This window comes from Salarias fasciatus, chromosome 1 (assembly GCF_902148845.1).
Source record: "Salarias fasciatus chromosome 1, fSalaFa1.1, whole genome shotgun sequence".
NCBI classification, from domain to species: Eukaryota; Metazoa; Chordata; class Actinopteri; order Blenniiformes; family Blenniidae; genus Salarias; species Salarias fasciatus.
In genome coordinates, this window is record NC_043745.1 from 17160577 (window position 1) to 17173802 (window position 13226).

The following is a 13226-nucleotide window of genomic DNA, read 5'->3' on the forward strand; positions in this document are numbered from 1 at the left end:
CCAACAGCTTTAACAGGCCTCCAGAAAATTTTTTGCTGAGCCTTTTTTTTCTTTGCTCCGTGTTCTTTTTTTAATCAGGTGAGGGTTGAGTGGCCGACTCCTGCCCGTCCTAACGGGGACATTGTGAGTTACACTGTGCATCAGAGAGATCCAGTCCAGCTCACCGTCAGCAGCACTGAGTTCACCCCAGAAGACGGCGCCTTCTCTGACAGAAGCACCACTCTGCACGGGCTGGCTCCTTACCACAGGTCAGTCAGAGCAGATAACTGTCGTCAATAGCAGCTGATATCAACAGAAAAACCACGATAGGTATGTTGCAGGTAGATTTTTAAAGGCGAAGATTTAGAATCTATGCATACTGTGATCTCAGTTCAGTGAGAATTCTCACTGTTAAAGATCTTTAAAGCATTTCTGTTCTAAAAATATTTGATCGTCAGCTATTCCTGACAGATTTCTGCCTCCGTGTGAATGTGCAGGTATGAGATGAGGTTGGAGGCTTGCACAGTGCTCGGGTGCTCGTCCAGCGACTGGTCGTCAGTCCTCACGCTGGAGGCTCCCCCCTCTGGTCAGACTGCGCCACTGCTCGACCTCCAACCTGACAGTCATACCGGCCTACAGACCAGCTTTCTCCTCACCTGGTCGCCTCCAGCTCAGCCAAACGGCAGAATCCTTCATTATGAGGTTCACCGGAGGCTGGAGCACAGCGCCGAGACCCACAGGAGTGAAGCAACAACTGTTGTCTACAAGAATACCTCCACTTCATGTCAAGACCACGGACTCCAGCCATACACTGATTATCAGTACCAGGTATAACTCTCTGTACACTACAGTGTGTTGAGTAGCTCTAGCATATAACATGACAACAACTTTTAACAAGTTTTTTTCTTTTTATTTTAACCAAAATGATCAATATTCATCCACATTTGAGGGACTGCGAATATTTTGAGATTTTAAACAGTTTGTAATACGGCAATACTGTCATTTATTAAGTTTATTCCTTTTAGTGAAATCGAAAGAGAAAACTTGATTTCATTATCATTCTTTTTTGATTGTTTGGACATATAAAGTAAAAATAAGCTAAAATTTGACAACTATCTTACCAATAGCAAAGTTTCTTATGCTTTAACAGAAGTGTTGTCTGCAGCGAACAAGCAACCAGAGTTACATTTTTGACTGTGAAACTCATTTGCAGATTAGAACAATGTGCCTGACACATCTGAAGATGCCTTAACTAACGTGGCATCTATACACTTCACGCACACACTTCACACACACAGAAGCCCAGTCATCAGGCGGGTGTTAAATGGAGCGGTCCATATTCATGCTGCTGTGTTGTGCATTGGTACACTAATTGACAGGTTAGCCCTTTGGAAGCAACAATAACATTAGCATTCCTGCCTGTCAGACGTATGAGCTGAGGCCAGAGAACCGGTATAATTGATTGAGTTTGCCTGATTGTGGTGCCGTCTTTATTTACGAGGGTCCTAATTTATGACATGAGGAGGGAGGGAGGGAGGAGCTTTGGGAGATGACGAGCGGGCAACAGAGCCATTAATCACTGGGCCCTCTGAGCACCCCACTTCCTGATTACCAGCCAGCCAATCGAATTAACTGTTAGCCTCCTTGGTAACAGAGCTTGTATTGGAAAGACCTTTTAATGGTGACCGCTACACGTCCCCTGAGGATTTGCCGATAGGGGATGGGGGGGGACATGCACAAGGTGGTGTGTGTGTGTGTTGACTATGACCACATAGGAGCAGTGGTCACATGTGTTTGTGTGTGCTTGTAAACATGTGTGAGTGTGTGCAGGAGAGAGAAGAAACTTGTATACACTCATGGATATTTCAATTAAAGTTATTTCCCATATGACTTCTCTGTGTTGTAAAACACTAAGTGATGTTTTCTCAGTTTGTATATCGATCTTACAATCTGTGGACCTGCCTACTTACCTGCCTGTTTGTCTTTACGTCTGTCAGCCCGACTTTATTTTTATTTAGCTGTTAATCTGTCTGCCGTCCACTCCGGCCCCCCATCCTCACGCTCTCTGCGTTTCAGGCGTACACAAGGACGAGTCAGTTCGGTTAGCGCACCACAGCACAGAGAGAGAAATCATATTAGGCTAATTACACTGGGTCATAAGCGCCTATTGACAGCTTTATGCTTAGTTTTAATTACTGCCCACTTTCACACAACTTAGCCCCTTCACCCCAAGTAGATGCACCCGCCAAGTAGATGTATTGGCCTATCAGAGCGCTCGCATCCTGTCCGCAGTCCAACCATCCAATTAAAAGCCTTAAATACTGTCTGGAAGTTTCCTGAAGTCGTTTGTTGCCATGGCGGCTCATTTGCTTCCACGGAAGCTAACGGAGTGTATTTTTATTTTGTGTCTAATAAGCCAAATCGTGGCCCAATGGGAGAGGAGCGGGCAGGAGAGGAGAGAAAGCAGTAAAATGTCTGTAGATGATATAATGCCGAGGAGATGAATTCTACCTTTTAGCACTGGATCAAGGGCAAGGTGAACCGGCCTGACTTTAGCTTTGAACTTTTTCTCTCTGTTCTTTCTATGTGGCACAAACTTCTTAATCAAGACCAAAATCTTGCGTCACATTCAGGCTCTAACTGTGTTGCTGTCGGGAGGAGAACATGGTTGTTGCTGGGTAGACTTTTTTTTTTTTTTTTTTTTTTTTTTTTTTGCTGCAGTTAATAATTTTTGTTTGACAGCACAAGTAATTTTAATTATAACTGTTTAAAGCAACAAGTCACGTTACGGCCGCGGTGCCGGACGTACCTGTGGTGCAGTAAACTTCCCGCCACTGCTGCTGTGCATTTTTGTTTCTCTGATTTCTAAGTGGGCATCCCATAATCACCTGCTCTTCTGTGGTGCAACTGCTCTGACTGCAAAAAGTAGTTTTCTCAAGTTAATGCTGATAAAGCAGAACGTTTAATCTACTATTATTACAATTTAAGTATTTGCTCACATACAAACACAGAGAAAGTGGATTCTCATTTCGGTCATTTTCAGGAGTAAAACATCCAATATCAGTTCTCTATAATTAAAATCTTTATCATTAGGAGTGGGTACATACATAAACATTTGAACTTACTCTGTCACAAGTCATTAAAGTTCGGTGAGCACTTCACATTTCAGTGTCATCTTATAAGGACTTCACCGTTTTGATGAGGGTGAAGATACACATTTTTATGTTTGTCTTTATGCTTTACTTTCTATTATAGCTCTTCAGTCAAAACTCTGGACTGCCCAATAATTTCACATTTTCTTATCGTTTATCAGCTCAGATGATATTCAAGAAGTTCTTTGAAGAGCTTGTTTTAGGAATCAGGCCTCTGTGCTGCAGCGTTTGAGCTTCGGTTCGCCCACAATTATTAGACATGTTGAGATTCTGTTGCTGATTGCATCAGATTTTCTCCCAGTAAGAATGAATTAGCAGGTGTGGAAGTAACAACTTAGAAACACTCAGATTACTGTAGGAGTGTAGAAAACTTGCATTTTGTAATGTCACGTATAGTTAGAAACTATTTTTTTGGGGGGGGGAAAAAAGCATACTCAGCATCTGGGTTGGTACTGGGAATGCCCTCATATTGATTGTTAACACATTTTTCTCTGCCTTTAAAACCATTTTTTTCTAAAATTATATACACTTTAAGTTCATCTGCGAAAAAAAACTTCTACTTGGGTACTATTAACTAAAAGACTTGCAATTTAGTACAGTAGCTGTAATGTAACAGTATTTGCACTTTATTTCTGTATTACCTAAAGTGTTGAGACATATTCAGGGAAAAAGGTATTGTAGATTTGAATTTTTAAAATCATTTTAACATTTTTTTCTGATTGTCTTCTTTTTTTTTATGTGATATATTGGATATATTTTATTCATGTGTTGCACTTTGTGAAATGACAGACATGCAGTCAGAGCAGCAGTATATATTAACAGTAACACTGTTGTGAAACACCCTGTGGGTCTGAAATATCAATAATCAGTAAATCTGTCTCGTGTCTCACAAAGTGCATCAAACTTCTGTCACATCTGTTGAACATGGAAAAAACAAAGGAATCGCTGAATGTGTTATTAGCATGAAAGCTTTAGTTTCTATTTGTGAGGAGCTGGAGGGCAACTCAGTAATACCCCCTCATATCATCGCCTCTTTTAAAAGCAGCAGACAGTTTTATCCGCTGCTATTTTTATTTTTTTCGTTTGTGGAGAAACAACGACTATAAAGTCCTGTCTCTCCAAAAGATGATCATTGGTGTTTGTCCTTTTTCATGGCTTGAATTTGTATTGAGGATGTTTTACTGATGCAATAAATTTAATATGTCTGTGAAATGTTATTACTGTGAGGAAGTGAAGGTGTGTTCAGATAAAAAGAAAAATGACGTGTTTATATTATTCACGCCATAAATGTATTCCTGCAATATTGCAACAACTTCAAATAGATAAACAGTGGTAATATATCCCACCTTTAATTATAGTAGCATTGTTGACACCAAAAATATTTCTTTATTAAGCAAAAAAAAATAGATTTTTGGAAAATCAAATTTTTGTCTTTTCATCCTAATACCCACTTATAACACCTACTGACTCAGGAACGACTGCATGTGTAAGGAACTCATATTTTTTAAGGTTCTCTGAGCCTATTTACAAAACCCAGTTTGTCTTTCTGAGCGGGTTCATTCGCATTCGTGCCACAAAATTACAAAATGTGACCGAGTTTAGCTTTTTTTTTTTTTCTCCCCCCTGGTTCCAGCTTCTCTTCTTTGTCTCTTGTCCACCGTCCCTCTTTTCTCCCTCGTCCGACTCCTCGGTCCCTCCATCCCTCATTCTTGGTTCCCCTCTCCCATCTCAGTCCATCTGCGCTGTCACTTAGATCAATCAGTCTGATTGATCACGGCCTAATTGACTATTATTGAGGTTAATTCAACTCTTAACACACTTGCATGCACACGCATGCACGCTCAAATCTCACAGTCGTCGCCACAAACAACAAACCGCACACACCGACACACACTTTGAACACCAAAGCTCAGACCCATCCATCTGCCTTCTGCACTACTTCTGACAGGCTACAGATGACTTACACATGCAAATCTCCACCCTGCCTGACCCTGCGCTGTGTACACCCTCTAATTATACCCAACACGAGCACACAAATAAGATTACTGTGCGTGTGCGTGCGTGCTTGCGTGTGTGTGTGTGACTCCTTGATGAAGGTGAAAAGTGATTGTCATGCAGATATGTTTCTGTTGGTTTGCATGGCGAAAAGGTTTCAGTCTTGATGATGATGGTAGTTTTGATGGATTGACCAGTGAAATGGACTGTGATCCGTCCGCTGGTGTGGTGGATGCTGGGTAATTAAGGCAGGCCTTCATCATTAAGAGTTCATAAAATGCATCCAAAGTCCTAACGATGAGCGAATGAAGTTTTGTGTCTGTCGCGCTTTGCATCAGGTGTGGGCGGTGAATTCGGCCGGCCGTGCTGCCAGTCGGTGGGTCGGTGGGAAAACGGGCCCGGCGCCACCCGAGGGCGTCGGCCTGCCGCTTTTCTTGCACGTTTCTGCAACCTCAGCAGTCGTGAAAATCCATCCTCCTGCCCGACCGAATGGGGTCGTCAGCCTTTACAGAATCTTTTCACTGGACCACAACAACCAGACACTGGTAAAGAGCCCAAAGCTCATAAGTTCTGCTGTTCTTCTTGAGCGATTTCTTCTTTCTTTCTGATTCACCTACTTTTAAACTCATTCTGTCAACATCCCCTCTGTTCTCTCTCCCCAGCTCTCAGAGGGTACATCCCAGAAACAGACTCTCCACGGTTTACATCCTTACACCCATTACTGGGTTGGAGTCGAGGCCTGCACCTGTTATCAGGTAATGATAATTTAGCATATTCTGTTGAAGATAGCTCCACTTTATTGTGAATGCAAGCTGTGCTCCGGTCTTATTTGAAAACACAGTTTTCAGACAGGCCAGTGCTTACGTATTAATAAAGTAAATCAGCACAAGTAAATTACAGAGTTTCCATCATATTACACAGTTTCAGCTCATAATCGCTGTCAAATGCTGCTTTTGTATTAATTGAATCGCATGTTTTCTCCAGAGCCTGTACAGCTACCTAGGGAAATGTTCTAAGTTGCTTTTTTCGAATATTTCTGCTAGTGCTGTAGCCAGGGCCCGCTGAGTGAGCTCCATACTATGGCAGCCCCCCCAGCCCGCCAGCCCCCTCCTCGTCCCGTCGCGCTGACCTCCCGCTCTGTCCAGCTGGAGTGGGACGAGCCTTTGGCACCGAACGGAGTGATTGAGAGGTGGGGAGAAATCTTAAAAAGCAGGCATTGCATGACACGTACACGGACACCAGTTCCTCACCCTCTCCGACTCTTTCACTCTGTCCGTTAAGCTGTGAGCTACATCTGAAGTCGTCCTGCCCGCAGCCTGCACAGCCTGTGGCTCTCCCATGTGTTGAAGGAGCAGCGGAGATCCGCTTCTTTGGCAAAAAGAGAAGCTTCAATGTTACAGGTGACTTCACAGCTACGCCACATTGTTCAGGAAAATGAGAATAAGATCTCAAAATCTCATCAACAATGGGATAAATGGCCACTTTCAGACATGGGGTACCTTTAAAATATGCTAAATCAAGTTGATATTTTTTTTGTTTGAAGAAACAACCTTTATCAATAGAGTAACTGATGCCCTAAGCTTTCTTCTGTGTTAAGATAATAACTTCCATACGGTGCGTCTTTGTGTTGACTGTGTTTCTGACATGATTGGAATGCGCAGGTCTGCAGCCTTATTCCACCTATGAACTGAGAGTTGCCTGCTTCAATAACATGGGCAGCACTGCCTCCAACTGGACGACTGTCAGTACACTCAGCGAAGGTAACAGCATCGTTCTGCGGTGCTTCTTTTGTCAGCTCACTCAGTGTAAAGAGCAGAAAAATTAATAAAAATTCAAACTTTCTCTGCCTCGCTCTCTCTCTCCCTCTCTCTGTCTATCTCGCTATGTCTCTCTCTCAAAGCCCCTCAGTACGTGTCGCCCTTCTCGGTGGACAGTAACCTGACCGTCATCTGGCTGGACTGGACGGGGTCGTTTGCCCTCAATGGGTACCTGAAGGAGTACAGTGTGACTGAGAACCAGCTGAGGGTCTACACTGGTTTCTACAGTTATCTCCACATCCCACGCACCTCACAGAAAAGTGAGATCTCACACTCTCTTTAGAGTGATCACCAGAAATGCAGATCAGCACATGCAGAAATACACACTGAGACACCCAGTATGAGTTTAACAAAAGCCTTGTTTTGGGATTTCACACATAAGTTGTAATGTTTTTGCAACAGTATGTGGAAATATGAGAAAACTATCTTTTATGCAACAGTACAGTCATACAGCAATTACAAATGTCCAGTTAGAGAAAGATTGGGACGACATGTAAACAAAAAATGGAACATGACATGTAATTATCATGATGTTTTTTATCACAGTAGAACATAACATATAATCATAAATATATTAATATATTACTATTTGCAGATTTTTTATTTGATGTCAGCAGCTCACCTCGATAAAGGTCGAGCATGATTTTTTTTTTTGCATCATGCAGCATCTTGTCTTCCTGTAACAGTACCCTGTAAATATGTGGCACAAGAGGAGAGAGCAGTCACTTTTTTTTTTTTTTTTTTTACAATTTTGCGATAAATCCGGTGCAATAAACCAGCCAAGTCCAGGAAGCAAGTTGTGCTGGCGTTCTGTTGCCATCCCTGTATAAAGAAGCAGCTAAAAAAAAACATTTCACCTAAAGCCTGAATGTGCTCTATACCTGTTTTCTTCCATAATTGTAACCTGCAGTGTTTTCTTTGTCAGCCCTGGCGTTTCAGGTGACCTGTACCACCGACAGTGGCAGTGCCAGCACCCCGACGCTCAGATACAGCCCGGCCACAGGCCTCGGTAACACACACTCATTTACCTCCCCTCAATCTGCTGGTGTGACGGACAAAAACTACACTGAACAAAAATTGCAGTAAATACACCACTTGACATGAATTCAGATATGTAACTGAGGCTGTGATTTGATGGTTTTCTGTCTTTGTCCAGATCCTGTTGAACCTGAAGAGGGAAAACCAGGTGTGAGCATGTCGGCCACCCCGGTTTACTCCGAGCTGTGGTTCATCCTGCTGCTGGCCCTGCTGGGTCTGTTCCTGCTGGCGATCCTGCTGGGATTAGTGTTACAAAGGTGATGGAGTGGTACAGCTTGTGAAAGGCTAAAGGGAGAAATAAAAACCTCAGAACAGAAACCTTCAATGTCTCTTTCAGAGCTTTGAGGAAGAATCCTTCAGCCAGAGAGCGCCCTCCACTGGTCATGCTTCAGAAGAGCAGAAAGGCCGGAGGAGAGACTTTTATGGTGAGAGGAGGCGCTGATTGTTCGGTTCAAACAAGGAGATTGGCTGGAGATTTTATTTTTTATTTAAATTAGAAAAGGAAGTTTATAAGATCTTAATAAAACAAGAGTTAATATTCTGAAACTGGAGAGTTGCTGCTCGTTAAAAAAAGTAGAACAAAATTATAAAGTTCAATGACATTTATTATTACCATTAAACTACTTTTAAGTTAAATTATTTGCAGTTTTGCTAATCAAGAAAAGCTTTACATGCATCGCATTGTTTGGTTTTCCTTGTTTTCTTAACAGTGAGAAATTACATTTGATGATGCAGTCAGATTTCCACATGACTTTCTTTTGAGTCTTTTATTTATTTGACTTAATTTTTTTCATTTTCAATTCATTTATTCATAATTCTTCATTTCACGTGGAACTAATAGTATTTCATATACTTTTTTCCTGCATTTGTTGCCATTCTGTGTTGCTCGTTCTTGCTGTTTGTGGTATCTCTCTCTTCTGATCGCCCTCCTGCCTGCGTCGCTCTGCTCTTCTGTCTTTGTGTCTCTCAGAGGTCCTGTCCTGAGTTGTGCTCTAAACATCTCTCTGGCTCTGTGCTCCTCCCTGACCGCCCTACAGTAAGATCATTTTCTGTCGTTGCTGTCCCGGCCCTAAATGTGTATTTTGCTGTCCCCTCTGCAGTTTGACACTGTAGCAGACTGTGTTGAGATCAGCAACGTTATTCTTAAAAGCTACACTGTGTACACTGAGGTATGGAGATGTGGGTGTCAGTTGCCGCTCTGTGCATGCCTGCTGTGTTTGTGCATGCATGCTTTGCTTGTGTTTTCCACACATTGTCGTGCAAAGACCATGTGTGAAGGTAAGGCGAATGTCTCCAAAAGCCTTGGTCACACTGGTGTAGGAGCAACAATAAAGAAACGGCTGTCAGTGGAAACTGTATCCTAATGATCTTTTAAAAAAAAAAACCTGGAAAAAAATAGGTTACATGTTTGTTTTTGTAGATATGTTCTTTAACAATTCTAATGTTCAGACTGTTTTTGGGGTATCTTTCTTGTACGCCTCATAGACAATCCTTGCATGACAGCGCCCCCTGTTAAAGCTTGTAACAAAACAACACGAGTGTATTGATACTTATCAATACATGTTTTAGCAGTGATCATGACTATCACTATGCATAAACAGACAGTGTTTACCTTGATACAGAATGCACCACAAGCATTTCTACATGCTTTTACTTTGAAGAATCAGTCTGATGGGCTGCACTGCGGTTTGTTGGTGGAACTTTCACTTCACAGTGAGACAGTCCACGGTTCGAGTCCAGTGGGGGCTTTTCTGTGGGGAGTTCTTGTTTGCTTGCAAGTATGGATTTTTTTTTTTAAGGTACTAAGGTTTCTTCCCACAGTCTAAGAACATATTTGAGGTGAATTGGTGTATTTAGATTGCCAGTTGGTGTGAGTGTGTGTTTGTGCCGTGATGGACTAGCCACCTGTCTGTGGTGTCAGGCGTGGTCGGCTCCAGCCCTGCAGGGCCCTGAGTTGAAAATAGCAGTGTAGAAGATGGATGGAAAGGAAACGAATATATGTTAAAGTTATGTTTATGTGTGGGCTTTATTATCATTAAACTTTACTTATCTTGGATTAAAGAAATGTTGTGGGCAATGTGGAACATTTGAATTCTAATAAATATATTTAAAGAATACATTTTAACAAAAGCTCTTCTTCTCAGGGGCTGACGGACACCAAGATCGTCAGCAGCAGCTCGAGGTTCAGTCCCATCTCAGTCCTGAGGGTTCCCAGCGAGACAGATCTGACTCAGGCCTACTCCCAGCATGCTCTGCACCGCAGCGTCAGTCAGCTGATTGACAGGAAGTCCTTGATGTTGGAGGAAGGAAGCTGGGACAACCCTCTGGGACATGACTCTGGACTGGTGAGGAGAAAACATGTTTGAGTTTGATCTCAGCAGATCAGTGATTACAGAAGAGCTAGGATCTTTAAACATTTAAGATGCAACATGTTGAACATCGTTTTGGTTTTAAGTTACTCTCTCTGACTTGAGTTCTGATATGTGTAGACAGGTGAAACAGTCAGCAACACTGTGCCTCAGAATAAGGTTAAATGTATCAAAATCCATGTTCATCGCATCAACACAAAGGACAGGAGCACAGCTGGAAGCTGAAGTACCATAGTTCACTTTCTCTGATGACAGTAGTTTAACTCAGGGATCCCCAACATCTTCAACTTAAAACCCAAAGGAAACATCTGGTCACTTCTGGCAACACAAGACACCATTACTTTTAATTCATGATAATAAAAAAAAAAACACACACACACACACACACACACACACACACACACACACACACACACACACACACACACACACACACACACATAAAACAAACTACAGTTACAAAATTTATATGAATTGTATTTAACTTATGATTCAGCTTGGAGGAAGGAGAAGCTGGAGTGAGGGAGGGGTGGTCGGCTGACTCTGGGCCAATCACAATGAAACATCTGGCTCTTAGATTGTGTTTCAGTTTAAAGAAATAAAATGACTAGATTCATAAAATTGGGAAAAATTCCACTCAACTCTCTGTCAACCCTAATAAAATTGGTCCCCAATCGAATTTGGGTTCTGATCCATAGTTTGGCAAACAGTGATTCAACTGAACAAATCTGAGTTTTCTTAGTGTTGCAAAACTTGCTTAATTGAATTGTGAGTAATCTCGCATCTTTGGAATGTTACCACTGTTGGAAAAATAAGAAGGGATTTAGAAAATATTAAGAAAATATTGTAGACATACGACAAAAATATCAGATGATATGATTTCTGGTGAACTGCCGCCCAGCAGCCGGTGCTGCTAAAGGCCGAGCCGATCTGCACCTTCCTTTCAATGGTGTTCAATATATACACTGTCAGAAACAACACACTCGCTTCACGGCACTGTAAATCACATTGTATGTGTGAAATTAAAATGTGAATAATAAAATCCAACCTTGATTTTCAATGTTGTGGTAGAAATATCTCAAACTGCATAATAATAGATGTGAACAGACTGTGTGTGATACTGTGTACATCTGTCAATGCGCCGTGTTTGTAGATCAACTTGCACGTGTTGCATTTACACATGCAAACTTTTAGTGAATCAGACCCAAAATGTCTCAGTTGGGCCCTGACTTAGTAAAACTGCAAAGTGAGAAAGGTCCATCATCATCATCACAGGAAGTTTTTCTGCAGCTGCTCTTATCCACACGTTGATGATTGTCTGTGTTTTCCTGCAGTACGTTGAAGAGGAGGAGTTTGTTGACGCCATCAAGGCCTTGAGTTCTGGGAAGAAAGAACACACCATGTTCACCGACACCCACCTCTGATATGTGATTCCCCTGTGCGTCAGGTATCCCCGTCACCGCTCAGACCTGCTGTCAGACATTCACCAGAGGACGCTGGACTTTCTAACAGCTGTGTAACATTTGAGCCTTGATTTAAAATTCATTTAAGATATTGAAAAGAAATAGTGTGTAAGGCAACTTACGATTTCAACACAACCACAACCACTTTTCATTGGATTGAACTCTCCAAAACAAGTGCTGTCTGGTGCTGTTAGGAGCAGAGACAGCATCAATACTTCACAGACATCCTCTGATCTTGTAGGTTGTGACACAGGAAGCTCCACTGGACTGACTCCACAGCTTGAATGTAGTATTTACCCGGTGTGTTGTATCAACTATGTGCAGATTAAGAACCAGAGCAGCCTTTTGGAGACTTTCTGTTCGGCTTATGCTTATTTATGACTGGTTATCTCTACTTGCCAACTGTTAGTAATTAAGTTATTTCTAAAAATTAAAAACATGAGTCTGGAAGTGTGTGTTACTGTCCATCATGTCTTCTGCACCATTGTGTTTGTGCCTGGTAGGTTTCCACATAGTCCGCAGCATCAGTCCTGTAGTTGTTGTTAAATAAATGGCCTTGATCTTAGTTTTATTAGAATAAAATGCCAACAGTTTGTTTGTTGTTGTTTTTTGCTATGGTGATTGTGGCTGGTAATCACAGATGTGCCGTCTGATTGTGATGACTGTGTACCGTAACTTGAAAGCCTAATCTGAGATTTTATCTGATTGTACCACTTGTTGACAGCTGTTTCCTGTAAGTTTAGCTCAGCAGAAGCTGGAGACTATGGAATCAAGTGTTCTTTGCCTGTAGTGAAGCTAAATGTCAGAGGTCAGTGTTGTTTGTGGTTCATCTCTTCATGAAGCATACAAACAGCTTATCAATGAAAAAAATCTCAACAATGTCGTGTTTGCTTTTTTTTTATGTGGATTGAAGCTTTGGTTACATTTGGGTGTAAAAACAGTATTTGCCAGTGAGCAATTTTAACTTTAAGTGTAACATTGATTGATTTTAAATATTTTTGTGTACAATTTTAAAAACCTACTGTATTATTTCAATAGTTCTTTTTTTTTTTTTTTTTACACTGACAGTATTATTTATGATGTTGTACAAATAAAGCTTATTTATAGGTGAGTCACTGATCAATGTTTTTGTTTTTCTGGGAAATCATAAAAATAAAATATTCCTCTCTTCTTGTGTTACTTTGCTCTGCCTAAAACCCAGTTTCATAAACTACACAAAATTGAAAACAGCTTTTTATTATGACCCACAATCTCTGATATTAGAAAAAAGACCCAAACTCATGCATGTTGCTTTTTTTTATTGACTCTGTTGTGAAATGAGATGTTCATATTAAAAAAACGCAGTAACAACAACCAAAAAATGCTTCTGTGTACCTGTTCTGATGTTTAAACCGCACATCGCAAAATAGAAAC

At 41.4% G+C, this 13226-nt stretch overlaps 1 protein-coding gene across 1 annotated transcript in view; it reads left to right on the forward strand.

Moving 5' to 3' along the window:
* The window catches only part of ush2a (Usher syndrome 2A (autosomal recessive, mild)), a 202181-nt gene extending 190407 nt beyond the window's left edge, over positions 1–11774 (forward strand). The window contains exons 80-93 of the mRNA XM_030094333.1: positions 79–248; positions 477–807; positions 5465–5671; positions 5789–5881; positions 6170–6315; positions 6408–6526; positions 6788–6886; positions 7027–7203; positions 7869–7952; positions 8100–8238; positions 8319–8406; positions 8952–9017; positions 10126–10326; positions 11685–11774. Of these exons, the coding sequence (XP_029950193.1) occupies positions 79–248; positions 477–807; positions 5465–5671; positions 5789–5881; positions 6170–6315; positions 6408–6526; positions 6788–6886; positions 7027–7203; positions 7869–7952; positions 8100–8238; positions 8319–8406; positions 8952–9017; positions 10126–10326; positions 11685–11774 (2010 nt within the window). The remainder of the gene's footprint in view (positions 1–78; positions 249–476; positions 808–5464; positions 5672–5788; positions 5882–6169; positions 6316–6407; positions 6527–6787; positions 6887–7026; positions 7204–7868; positions 7953–8099; positions 8239–8318; positions 8407–8951; positions 9018–10125; positions 10327–11684) is intronic.
* The last annotated feature ends 1452 nt before the right edge of the window (positions 11775–13226 follow it).